The sequence below is a fragment of the Pinus tabuliformis genome, chromosome J (assembly GCF_031772625.1).
Source record: "Pinus tabuliformis cultivar Carrire ecotype Pingquan chromosome J, CPIR1, whole genome shotgun sequence".
NCBI lineage: Eukaryota > Viridiplantae > Streptophyta > Pinopsida > Pinales > Pinaceae > Pinus > Pinus tabuliformis.
In genome coordinates this window covers 748,849,054-748,862,457 of record NC_142295.1, presented here as the reverse complement: position 1 = coordinate 748,862,457, position 13,404 = coordinate 748,849,054, and the positions used below count along the sequence as shown (strand labels likewise).

Genomic DNA, 13,404 nt, shown 5'->3' with positions numbered 1-13,404 from the left:
GCTATGTCACATGGTTCAGGTTCGAATTCGAGCTCGAAAACAATTAAGTTCGATTCGAATTCAAATTTTTCGATGAGGTTTGTATGAGGTTCGGCATTAAGTTGGACTATATATATATGACATAAAATAATAAAAAATCAAAATCAATCAATACAACTATATGAGTAGCAGTGAGCACCCACGAGCCACAAATCACGACCACTATTAACTTCACGCTCCAGGCGGCGGGGACAAGCAGCATCTAGAAATTGAATTCAAGAAATTGCAGAGAATACAACACGCAGCAGCAGCACTAAGCACAATAGAGCGAGTACACTCAAACTGAAGTTGGATTGTGAAAATCTATCAACAACCATGGTAAATAAAGCTAAACCAGTGTCCACCGCGGGAAACTAATTAGTGGGAAGCAGAACAAGAGAAAACCATGTGCTGCCGATGGTTTTTCTCATAAACCTTAAAACAACTCACAAAAACCGCCCAAAATTGGGCTTTAGGTTCGCCTTCAGGTTCGAATTCGTTGAGGTTCGAATTTGAGGTTCGTCGAACCTGAAGGAATTTGAATTTTTTCTTTGGGTTCTTCGAATTTCGAACTTCAAGGTTCAAATTCAGCAAACCCTGTGACATAGGCCAGCAGTACAAGATGTGCAGCAGTGTAGAGGATGTTGGGTAGGGAGGCTTAGCATCAACATAAGGACCAATGCCAGATGATCAGGGTAATACTCAATGAGGAGAATTACTAGAGCACAGTCCTTGCTAAGAGGGAGTGTTGATTTAGGGTAGCATCGAATGTGTGCTAGCCACGAAAATTGGTGGAGAGGTAAAGCACATGAGATCTCCAATACCCAGAAAGGGTTTGGGCAGATTCTAAACAGTTTGAGAGATATTAAAATAATTAATAATTTTTAATGGAGTCCCTAAGTCTAAACTTAGGGAAAATAAAATATTAATGTGTATTAATATAAAACTGCGTTAGAATGGTCCAAAAGTCATGGATCAAGCCAGATCTAATCTTAGCCGTTGATTAGGGACTTAATCTCGACTGTTGATTTGTCAACGAGAAAAGTATAAGAGGAGGCTTGAGGGTCACTTGGAGAACACACTGAGGGAGACCAGTCAGTTCAATTTCTGGAGCGAGGTTAGCTGAGAAATTGAACCAATGGTCTGGAGAGTAGTCAGGAGACAGCAAGTACGGAACAGAGAGACGGGAGATCAACACAGAGGCAGAAAAGGCAGATGCAGGGCCAGAGGAAGCCACGCAGAGCCAGCAGGGCCTACGTCATCCACGCAGAGGCAGTAGAGACTGCGCAGAGCCAGCAGGGCCTACGTCATCCATGCAGAGGCTGCAGGGATGACACAAAAGGCCAGAGAGGCTGCGCAGAGTCTCAACAAGTTGATGCAGAGGCTTTCAAGTCACGCAGAAGTCAGTAGGGCTGACGTTGGGGTTCAGAAGAAGTGCTGGAAAATTTGTGTATATGTGGGTAAGCCAGTTTGGCATCCTATTGTACTAAAAAATTGCTGAATAATAAAATCCTCCCTTGTTGCATCGAGTTTCCCACATTGGGTTTTTCCAAGGACATTAATCCAAAATAACTATGTCAATGTGTTGATTCTTGTGCATATGTTTGTTTCTTTATTACAATGTGATATCTACAACAGTATTTATTTTAATGTTTATTGAAGCCATTTCATGAATAATTTATGGTGAAATAAGTAGGAAAAGTAAATCAGTTGCTGCAGTGATAGAATTTTCACACCATGTAGATGAGCGTTACTGAGTGATGGATGAGGTCATCTATTACAGGGGGCGCATTTTCTTGGTACCCAACTCGCAGTTGAGAGAGAGGGTGCTCCAAGCAGCACATGACTCGCCATTATCTGAGCACCAGGGGTTCCAGAAGACATATATGATAGTCAGAGAGAGATTCACATGGAAAGGCCTCAAGGGGGACATGTTGAAGCACGTACAGGAGTGTGAGGCATGTCAGCGGAATAAGGGGGAGCTGATTCACCCTGCACAATTGCTAGAGCCACTTCCCATCCCCGACAGGAAATGGTAAAGTATATCTATCGATTTCATCACAGGGCTCCCCACAGTGCGGGGAAGGACTACATCTATGTAGTGGTTGAGAGGTTGACCAAATATGCCCACTTTTTTGCCATCCCCACCAGATACACCGCTGCACAGGTTGCAGAATTGTTCTTTCGGGAGATTTTCCGGTTGCACGGGCTCCCCAAGAACATTGTGAGTGACAGGGACAAGAAGGTCATGGGAGGTTTTTGGCAAGAACTATTCAGATTGGTCAGGACTTAGCTCACTCCTAGCACCAGCTACCACCCTCAGACAGATGGCCAGACTGAGAGGGTTGATCAGTGGCTGGACGGGTACCTGAGGAACTATGTGACCGGTTAGCAGAGGGCTTGGATTTGGTGGTTGCATTTGGGCGAGTATTGCTACAACACCACCCACCACATGTCTATTGGTATGACTCCTTTCCGTGCTTTATATGGATATGATGCATTATCTTTTTCTGACATTGTTTTTAGAGACAGACAAGCCCCAAAGACCAAAGATTGGATCCAAGAGAGCCAAGACATCCTCAAGGCTCTCAAGGATAACTTGGTGATAGCCCAAAACCAGCAGAAGGTGTAAGTAGACCGGCACAGGACAGAGAGGCATTTCGAGGAGGGGGACTTGGTGTACCTCCGACTACAACCTTACAGACAGTCCACATTGAAACAGAAGGGGGCCAAGAAGCTAGAGCCCCGCTTCTATGGGCCATATCGGGTGATCAGACGAGTTGGGGAGGTGTCCTATGAGCTAGAGCTGCCTCCGAAGAGTAGGATCCACAATGTATTTCATGTCTCATGCCTTGAAAAGGTGTTAGGACAACAAGTGACAGTAGCAGTAGATTTACCCCCACTGGATGATGAGGGCCACTTGGTTTGGAACCTGAGACCATCTTGGAAAGCAGGGAAAGGAAACTGAGGAGCAAGACCATCAGGGAGTTCTTGGTGCGTTGGAAGAACTTGCGAGATGAGGATGCCAACTAGGAGGGTGAGCATATTTTGGAGCACCCAACTTTGAGGTTGCTTGAGCGCAAGCAACATTTGGGAGGGGAGGACTATCATGTCCCTTCTCAAATACATTTGTAACAAGGTGTTACTACATAATTTTGCACAGATTTGGCTAAGGAAAAGAACCCAGCATTTTCGACTTAGGGAAATTCGACTTTATTTGGTTGCTAGTGGAATGTGGGGGCCACCCACATGTGAATTTGAACTAGGCCATTTGAATGGCTTGGAGGGAATTCGAATAGCTGGATGGAGCGGCCCACATGAGGCAAGGAAGGCCCAAGGAGTTAAAAGGAGGAGGAAGCTCTCATTTGGATTCATTCTTACACCTTGCAAATCAAAATCACTTGACTGTTCACTCTGTTGTTTCGTTGAGTCAACCGATTGTTTAGCCACGAATCTCTCAGGCGGGAGATTCAACCTTTCCTTCGGGGGAGCTTCCCTGCCCTCCCTAGGGATGCAGTTCCCAAGCATTTCAGGAGATCCGGGAGTGTGTTACAACACTACCATTCAGCCACATACAGGGAGTGTGTATTTCTGGGCTACCTGGAGAATACGCAGTAGCAGTTGGAGCTACCATTGATCAGCGATTTGCCGGGAGAGTTAGAGGTTTGGGAGAGCAGCGATAGGCCAACATTTCTTGAGAGTTTCGCAGCCAGCAGAGCCAGCATCCCAACAGTTTGAATAACTGGTCTTAGGGACAGCGCAAAGGGCCAATCCAGCATTTTCGTGGGGCTTAGGAGCAGGTGCTACAAGCCGGAAGCCCATCCAGGAAGTCAGGGGATTTGTAGTAGGGGTCAACCCAGCACTTTGGGACATTTTCCAAGAGGATTTACAGGCAGATTCCAGCAGCCTGAGTTTTGCAGTTGCAGCTGAAGTTGGGCTCCTTGGGGGTTCGATTTCAGAAGTTTAAACCAATGTTGCATTAATCGTTATCGAGATTAAATCGGCGCGGGCAAAAATTGGAAAAAATCATAAAAATCAGTAAAAAATCGTAACATACAAAAATATTCATTTTTTTTCAATTTTTTTAATATCTAAAGTATCTACAACATAAAATAAATACATTGACACATAAATATGATAAAAGAACTAATATATAAGATGTTTAATATCATTTCTAGTGCCACATCACACATAACAATGAATCATGTCCTGAATAGTAAGTCCTGACTCATGACTCCCAACTCAGCCTCAAAATATCAACAAAAAATATAATAATGTATCTCATATCATGAGTCATAATGTCATATACAATGAAATGAACCAAATAACTAAAGTCTAATACTACTGATTTCCTTTGCCCCTCTAGATGTAGATGTCGGTGGAGTTGGCAATGGACTCTGCTATGCTCTAGAAGCTGAAGAACTAGGAGCTATAGGAGGTAGACCACGTCCTCTACTGATGACAGGGGTAGCTTGGGTAGGTTGTGTCACCTCCTCCTCATAAAAAAATAAAAAATATTTTATTTTTTTTAATTTTTTTTAACGACAAAATCGCGATTTTTTCATAAAAATCGCCAAAAAAAAATGCATGTATTTATCGGCCGATAATATCGCCAATTTCAAAAACTCGCGATTTTACGATATAATCGCGATTAGTGCGACATTGGTTTAAACCAGCTAAATTCCTTCATGGGTTTTTCTAGATTTAGGCCAAGGAGTCCAGGGCTCAATCTTATAATTTTCTGAGCACGGGAAGTGGACTTTCCAGCCATTCGAACTTAGCAGAAAGGCAGTGTTGCTGGGCAGCACAGTGCAAATTGGTGCAGCAGTTGGAGCAGTCATCGGTTCAGCCATTTCTCACCTGGGTTTTGTCATGTTTGTCCATTGAGACAAGCCCAGGTGCACCATTCTATTATCCATTGTATTTTTCCCTCAAAGAAATAATAAAATGACTCAGCAATCCCTTATTTCTAGCATTTCCATGGGTGTTTAATGTGTATTTTGTTTTTATATTTTGCTGAACAGGTTATTTGCTTTATATCACTTGTAATCCTATTTAGGAACATTACAATTGCCCTCTATTTCCAAGCACCCCATCTTATTAAACCACCTTGAAATAACAGATTCAATCAAGATGTAGTAACTGACAAACCATAACTCTCCTAATAACCACACATAAACATTGCAAAGAATCATTGGGCTTTTCCCAGGGATCATAGTCTTCAGCAGCTTTCCACAAAAGCAACATGAAGAGATTTAGAAACCTTCAAACCATTCCCAAGGATAACTCAGTTCTTCTTAGTTGGAACAAATAAACTACCACCAATCGTGAGAGAACTATCATGAAAGTTCCCCTTGGCCCTCATTTCTTTTAAGAAAAAGGATATTAATAACAAAAACATGGAAGACTTTAAGATAACATGTTACATATCTACTACTTGAGAATTGTTACTCCTGTAAGCATGAATAAAATGTAATTCAATACCTTCTATTAAGTATGAACGAATATGGGTTCAATAGATAAGGATATTTTCTTTTGTTAATTTTTTCCTTTTTTGACATGAATAAAATAGATAAACAGAGAGAGAAGAATATAGGAAAAAATTAGAATGCATAGGTTTAAATCAACAGGGGCATACCTGTGATCTCTGAAAGTGATACAAAGGAAAGGGGTAACCGATAACAAAGCCCACCAAAGAGAATCGTGTAACCTACAAAATCCAACAAACCCTTTATTGTAATGGATAATAAAAGAAATCTTAGTCAAATGTAAAACTTGAAAATTCATAAGAAAAATTATTAAACAATGGTGAGCAATTTTATATCTTCAACCTTCAATAGAAATTCAATTATATTTCTGAATGCATGATTAAACAATCACATTTCATGAAATAACCCTACTTAGCATGGACATAATGAAACATGCAATATAAACTAGAAACAGAAAACACTTACATATTAATTGAGAATTGAGAAAAGTTCATACTCTCTCTTTATCTCCCTCTGTGTGTATGTGTGTGTGTGTCTGCACTGTAGAAATTGCAAGAAACGGGTAATTAATGTAATTTCTGAATTTACAGTCAACCTTGAGGTTTCCTGGATCTATGGCCGCTGACTTTCAGCCTTAGGAGTGATCTAAAATATTAATTTACAATAGCAATATTTAACTTGTCTTCAACCTAATTTCACAAGGCAGCACAAGAAAATAATAGCATTCAAATGCACTTCAATACCACAAAGCTACAACCCTTGGGGCACAGTTGTCAAGCATATAACAGATCTGAAATGTCTTATCACAGAAGATTATAACAACAGTAAGACTGCCCCCTTATCTTCTAGATACATGATAAATCATATAAACAATTCAGCCATATGTTATGTCAAATTTGGATGAACAATAAGTGCTAGAATCTATTTGATTAAAAACAATTGCACTGAAATCAAATCTGCAAGTACACAAAATTTGTGACAGCTGGAAACTTATATATATACAAAAGATGAAGTACAAGGACATACCACAAATTTCTCAAAAATTCAGCACGAGTCAAACCTCTTGAAACCCTATCCAAGGAAACCATAGAAATCCCTGGCCACCAACTATTCCTAGCCGGAAGCCACTACCAACCCGAGCTGGTCACTCAACCAAAGCTCCTCAACATGCTAGCATCAACACCAGCAAGTCCTCCTTCACACACACACACACCAAGTTTGCATCACACAAGCTCTCCACACTAGCACCCTTGTTTTCCTAGTTGCAAACCCTAGACTATTGCATCACACAAGTACATGGCAAGATAACTCTAGTGCTAACCTCCAAATCAACATATCCATCCTAGGGTTTAAATCCTCGAACTTTAACTCTTCAAATCCTCATCAGCACAACAACCAAGACCTCCATTAAACATCTAGAATCCAATAAGTAACTCTTCTTCCAAGCAAGGCATCCCACCAAGCTCAAAACACATTAAGCTAGTCTCTTTGTGATCTTACCCTAGCCTCCATGCATCTCACAAGAATAAGCCTGCAAAATCATGCAAAGCATTAGCTCCACTCTACATGTCTTATATTATGGTTAAAACCCTAGAAGTGCAATAAAATCCACAAGACAATCCATCATCACCTCCAATGTCATGATCTTCTCTAAGATTTACAAGCATAGAACAAAGTCTAATTTCTCACAAAAGCAAACCATAGCATTACACAAGTGCAATATTCCTAAGAACAACCTAGAGACCTCTATCTCTCTTCTTGTCTTCTCTTAGGGTTTCTTCACAAATCCTAATGTCGGATTCCATACAAGACCCCTCCAAGACTATTACAAAGGATAGAGTACAATGATGATAACGATATGACAAAGCTCCCCCCTTCCTCCTTGTCGATATACGAAAAATTTCAAAGGCTAACATAAAACAAGGACACATGTCCATACAAGTAACCAACAAGGGAACCTCACATGGAGCACAATACAAGGATGTATAAGGGTCATACTAGGGTTTATTCAACCCCCAAAATGGAAGAACCCCTAGCATGAATCTCCTAGAGCTCAACACCCCTCTTTTAGGATGGTGCACTCTCCAACAAGATGTTAGTCCAATGCTCCTCTTCCATGGCTATATCCAAGTGCCCTCGTGCAAGGCATTCATCCTCTGACTGCGTGCCACATGTCCTCTAATGCACCCAACGTACTTCCCATGTCTGCTAATGTAATTTCCATGTACCAATGCTTCTCTCAACTTATGTGCTCAAATCAACAATCATCCTCATGCTCCTCAACCCAAATATCTTCAAGCAAAGTACCCAACCTCCAAGTTGCATATCCCATGGTCACGACTCCTAGGCTCCTAGACCTAGGTGGCCCCCTCCAAGTGCCTAGTGCTCCTCCTCCTAAGTAGGTTCCTCACTAATCAAGCAATTGACTACCAATACTATGTGCACTCAATGGGTCAGTCATCATTCTAATTAGGTCAAAAATCTCCTAAGACTCTAACCAAGTTGAACCATCCACCCAAACTTAGCCATCTATAACAGTGTTGCAAAAGTCGACAAAAAATCAGCAACATTGTGATTTTTTCCAACACCCAAAAAATCATTGGCTAAAAATTGTGTTTTTTTGGACTTTGAAAAAAGCGCAATAGCATCGGGTGTGCAAGGTTGTGGAATTTCAAAAGGAATTTTGGTTTCTCTTTTTGTCATTTTGCTTTGTTGTTGTTAGAGAAGGAAGGAGAAGAGCTTTGAGGTGATTTTCAAGGAGGGATTGAGGACCAAACAGCCATTATCATCACCAACAAAAGACAATGTGGATCAAAGATGCAAGATCATTTGCCAAATCAGTCAGAAAGACTTCACCTCTTCCATTCATAGGTATGTCCTTAAATATCCCCATGTTAATGGATTTTTCCATACATTTAGGCATATGCTTGCCTCTTTCCCTACCAATGTTTTCCTTCCTTTTTTGTCATTTGCTATGATTTTCATGACCATGAACCAATGCAAGGGTTTTCTCCATATTTGGACAGCAAGTTTGATTTTTGTTTTTAACTTTTTTATGCACCCTTTTATTGCCACTTTTCATTGCAAATAATATAATTCAAGTTTGTAAATATTTGATCTTTTAAATGAGAAGTGTCAGGCTGTTATTTTTTGTGTAGTGGGGCTTTAATACCATATTTTTGTCTTTTTGGTGCCCTAGAACTGAATTTTGAAGCTATCCATTAAACACTTCCATTGCAAATATGCCAAAGCCCTTGGACCCATTTTGGCAGTATGGGGAACTGAAGGTGGGACAAATCGGCAAATACTAAATTGCAAATTGTGTGGGGCCCATATAGCAGGACAGACTTCCCAACTGAAATACCATCTGGATAGAATCCGCAGACATGATGTTGGGCTCTGTGATATTTGTTGAGTACAAGTAATTTTTATTTGCAAGCTTTCTAATTTGTTTAAGCGCTTTCCCTTTCAAGGTTGTATCATCTTTTTGTGGTTTTGGTTTGATTTACTAAAGTGTGTTTTGCAGCTTCCATTCTACTTTATATTGTTGTAGCTTGAAGATATCATCTATTATTGCAAGTACTTCAGCCATTTGAGCACATATTTTGTTCCTTGCAAGTCTTTGTTTTGGCACTGATTTACTCACATTTTTCTTGCAAGATATCTCTATTGTTAGATCATATTGGCTTACTCACATATTGATGTCAATTGCTCGTGTTTATTTATACTTGCTAAATTGTTCATTTCATTTGCTTCAAGTTTCATATCTCAATTTTTTGAATGGTTGATGCTCTAACACATCTACTAATTATCTCCTAGACTTGTTAGTTTAATAAGCTTCCTTCTAATATCCATTTGCTCTTCCAAGGACAAGTTGAGCAAGGCATCATGACTTGTTTTGTCCTTGTAACTTTGCTAACATCAATGGCTATCCGAATGATATTCTAGATAAAGATATTGAGAAGTTGCCTTCATTTCAAGGTAACAATGCCATTAGTACTAAAACACACACAAGGAACTTTAACTCGTGTATTACTAAGTGGTGCAATAATGCTAACCATGAGGGCATTAAGATGAGACTCTTTGTCCTCTCTTTAGAAGAGGATGCTCTTGATTGATTCATTGAGCGTCTTGCTAACTCTTTTGATTCTTTAGACCCAATTATTAATACCTTCAACAATAAGTATGGAGATAAAACAGAACAAAGGCATTTTCTCAACGCCATTAGCCATATTATGAAAAACGAGAATGCGACAGTGGAGGAGTTTAACAAGAAATTTAATGATATGGTGAAAAGCTTACCTCAAGATGTTAAACCTCTTGAATATTAAAATCTAAAAGTTCTATGCAGAAATTTAAAAATTATTTGCAGAAACTTGAAAGTTCTATGCAAAAAACTAAATGTACTTCGCACAAAATTGAATTTGCTTTGCAAAAAATTGAATGGAACTGAATGTACTTTGCATAAAGTTGAATGCATTTTGCAGAAAATTGAATGTACTTTGCAGAAAATTGAATGGAACTAAATGTACTTTGCAGAAAATTGAATGTACTTTGTAGAAAACTGAATGTACTTTGCAGAAAACTGAATGTACTTTGCAGAAAACTGAATGTTCTATGTTGTTGCAATTACTTAGAATGCAGATTTCTTCTTCAAAACTTTTCAGATCAGCAATTGTAGATAGAACATAAACTTAAAGATCATATGAAGACATCCAAGCACAAATATAAGACACTGAGAGTTTAGGTCCAATGACCAAGGCAAAACCCACAAGGGGAAAACCCAAATGATTCTTCTTCTATTAGATTTCTTTAAATGTTCAACAGAGTACATAGAGAGAGAGAGAGAGAGAGAGTGAGAATGAATAAAGTCACCAATGTCTGATCAACTTGCAGCTGAAGTTCTCTTGCTTTTTACTTGAAGATCTCCTTCTCTTGATCAGATCTTAACACTTGCTCTAGCTCTTCCCTAGCTCTTACTCTTCACTTGCTCTCACACTTTGCTTGCACACTCTCTAGCTCTCCTTCTTAACAATGAAAATGCTAATTGTGAAAATTCGAGAATCCTCACCGAAAACAACTTCTGCAACAACTGATTAAACTTCTCCTATCTCTTAATTGTTGAAACAAATTATTTATTGTTTCCTACAGCAAAAATCGAAGCTAATACAACCGCAGCCTTCACTTAATTAATTAATTTTCTCAAAACAAGAATAAAACAATATAGAAAAATCCACACAAGTGACACAGTGTTTTTTGCACAAATGTCCCCGAAAAAACCCAATGCGGAAAACCGATGCAGCAGATCTGAGGGTTTTTATTATTATGCAGATGTATTCTGAATACAACTTGGATGCCCTCCCGGCAATCCAGTTACAGAGAACATCACTTGGCAAGAAAGACTGGTGAGATCACCTCACTCAACACTGCTGATCCCAGCTGATCTGACAACTGAACTGCGAGTTCCCCGACTACTTCTACACTGCCCCTACATCAGCGTCTAAGTCACTGTGTCAGCCCAACTGAGAATCGATCTGCCTTCAGGAGCCTTTTCCAGCCCTCCCGACTCAGATACGACAGCTCCTTCAGAAATCTCAGACCTTTGCGCTGGAAGTTGTTGCGCTAGTATGTGTGGGGCCTGCGTGAGCCCTTCCTAGCTCTACGTCACCCTTTCTGCCCTCTGCACTGCCCCCTTTGTGTGTCTTTCTGCTTCTCTGCTGATTATTCTTGGCTCCAGAGAAGATCCTCCAGTGAAAACTCTCTATGCCCCTCTGTGCAACAGCTCACTATCCAAATTCTCCCGATAGTTGCTCTGCTTCAGAAAATTGAACTTCTGAACTCTCTATTGCCTTTCCAAGTGACCCTCAAACCTCCTTAAATAATCTCCTCATTGACATTCAACAGCTCAGATTAGAAGTTAATCAATGGCTAAGATCATTTCTGCTTGATCCTCGTCTTCTTCTAGAAGTTACACCCACAATTTATATTAATACCCTTTATTTATTTTATTTTCCTAAGTTTAAACTTAGGGTCCCTTTAAAAATAATTACTTATTTTAATAAAACTATTTCTGGGTGGAATTTCCCAAAACGCTTTTTGGGTTCTTTGGAATACATGTGCCCAAGCCTCCCTGCAAAATTTGAGACTTAAGCACATCCGATGCTACCAGAAATCAACACTCCCCCTTTAGCGATGAATGTGCTCTAGCAATGCACCCTTCTCGAGAATCACTCTGTTTTGTAACATCTCCCTCTGCGTTGTTGATGTCTGACATGTTGTCCACTATGCAAATGTTGCATTTGTACTGCTACTGACCCTGCCACTGTCAACACTGCATCCGTACTGCAACTCCCTCTAAATTTTTGCATCCATACTGCAACTCCCTCTGAATTTATGCATCCGTGTTGCTGCTAGCACTGCCACTACACTACAAATTGTTGCTGCTACTCCCATCAGCAACGAAAAACATCTGAAATTACTGAACTAATTGTGTTCGGTATGATAACATGTATATGTTGGAACCTGATTGCTGCATGTCTCTGCGCTGACCCTCTAAATCTTCTGTGTTGCTACCGACCTTTGCTCTGTGCCATCTGCACTGCTGCCAACTCTACTCTGTGTTGCTCAGTCTCTGGCACTCCTAACCACTGTAAATGTCTCTCTGACAGTCCTCGGCACCATCCGACACTAGTCCATCCTGCTACTACAAAACTAGGCTCTCGTAGCAAGGTATTGATCCAAGAGGTGGGCTCCTCAAGGATCCTGCCCATATGTAGATCTTTCGAACTATAGCTCCAAATTAGCCCACCTCCCTCCTAAAGGTATCTCGGCTGTCATGGCGAACTCTCCCTCGATCTTCGCGGGCGCAACCTTCGGATCGTGTTTCTCATCTTTGTCCTTCTTCCTAAGAGGACACTGTGTAAAGTAATGACCCATCTCACCACACCTGAAGCACTTTATCTTCGAGATGTCCTTACATCTCTGTTGCTCCTGTCGTCCCTTCGATGCAAGAACTGCATTATCGTCCTCCTCCTCCTCGGGCTTCGACCCACTGCTATTGCTTTCGTCAAGCTTGCACTTGACCAAGTCTCTCCTCAGCTCCTCTTGTTTAAGAGTCGCCCACATCTCATCCCAATTCGGCAAAGTCACCCTACCCAGGGTACTCTGGACAAAGACTTGCCACTCATATGTGACAGAATTGAGGGATAGTCTAACCAACTCTGAGTCTTGAGGTGTAGACCCCACAATAGATAACTCATCACGGGTCTCCTAAGGATTTGTGAGTTGTGAGGAATGGATCCGCACGCCCCCACTTCCGCATCTGAGCAGATCTCAACTTCTGCTCTAAGTACCTCTTTCGCTGCTCAGAAGATCCCTGATATAATGCAGACAATGCGTCCCACATCTCCTTAGCAGTCCCTCTGCTAGCGATGTGACAGACCACATGATCCTTCACTCCGTTGAGGATCATTCTTTTCGCCTCCGCCATCTCAGCTCGGTACTTCTTCAATGGATCTACATCTGCAAGCACAGCCACCACGTTGTCGACATATGTCTTGAGGGCATGCTCATTTAGAAGGAATGACATTCTAGCATTCCAAATGACATAATTGTATGCTCCATCCAACCTATCATGATCCCTCAATCCACTGGTTGCCATCTCTGCCACAAATGTCGAAAATCTCCTCTCTGGTTCTTACTGCTGCTGCTCAGCTAATAAGAAAACAGACTTCTTGGCGGGAAGTCTTACTAAGGAAGAAATCCCTCAACCGTGCTTCTTCCTTCTCTTCTGACGTCTTTCTACCCAGCAAAACGTCCTGCAGAAAAGATGCGTCCCACCAGCTTCTCCTCACGTTGAGGCTTCAGCGCAGCTTCCTCTGCCTCGGCAAACTTTCGA

General features: G+C 41.0%; 1 protein-coding gene across 2 annotated transcripts in view; it reads right to left on the bottom strand.

The window, feature by feature from the left end:
* LOC149228891 (Polynucleotidyl transferase, ribonuclease H-like superfamily protein) overlaps positions 1 to 13,404 on the bottom strand; it is a 299,561-nt gene that overhangs the window by 82,394 nt on the left and 203,763 nt on the right. For both annotated transcript variants that reach the window (XM_089378414.1, XM_089378415.1), the window contains exon 4: positions 5,657 to 5,728. In XM_089378414.1, coding sequence (XP_089234540.1) covers positions 5,657 to 5,728 — 72 coding nt within the window. The remainder of the gene's footprint in view (positions 1 to 5,656; positions 5,729 to 13,404) is intronic.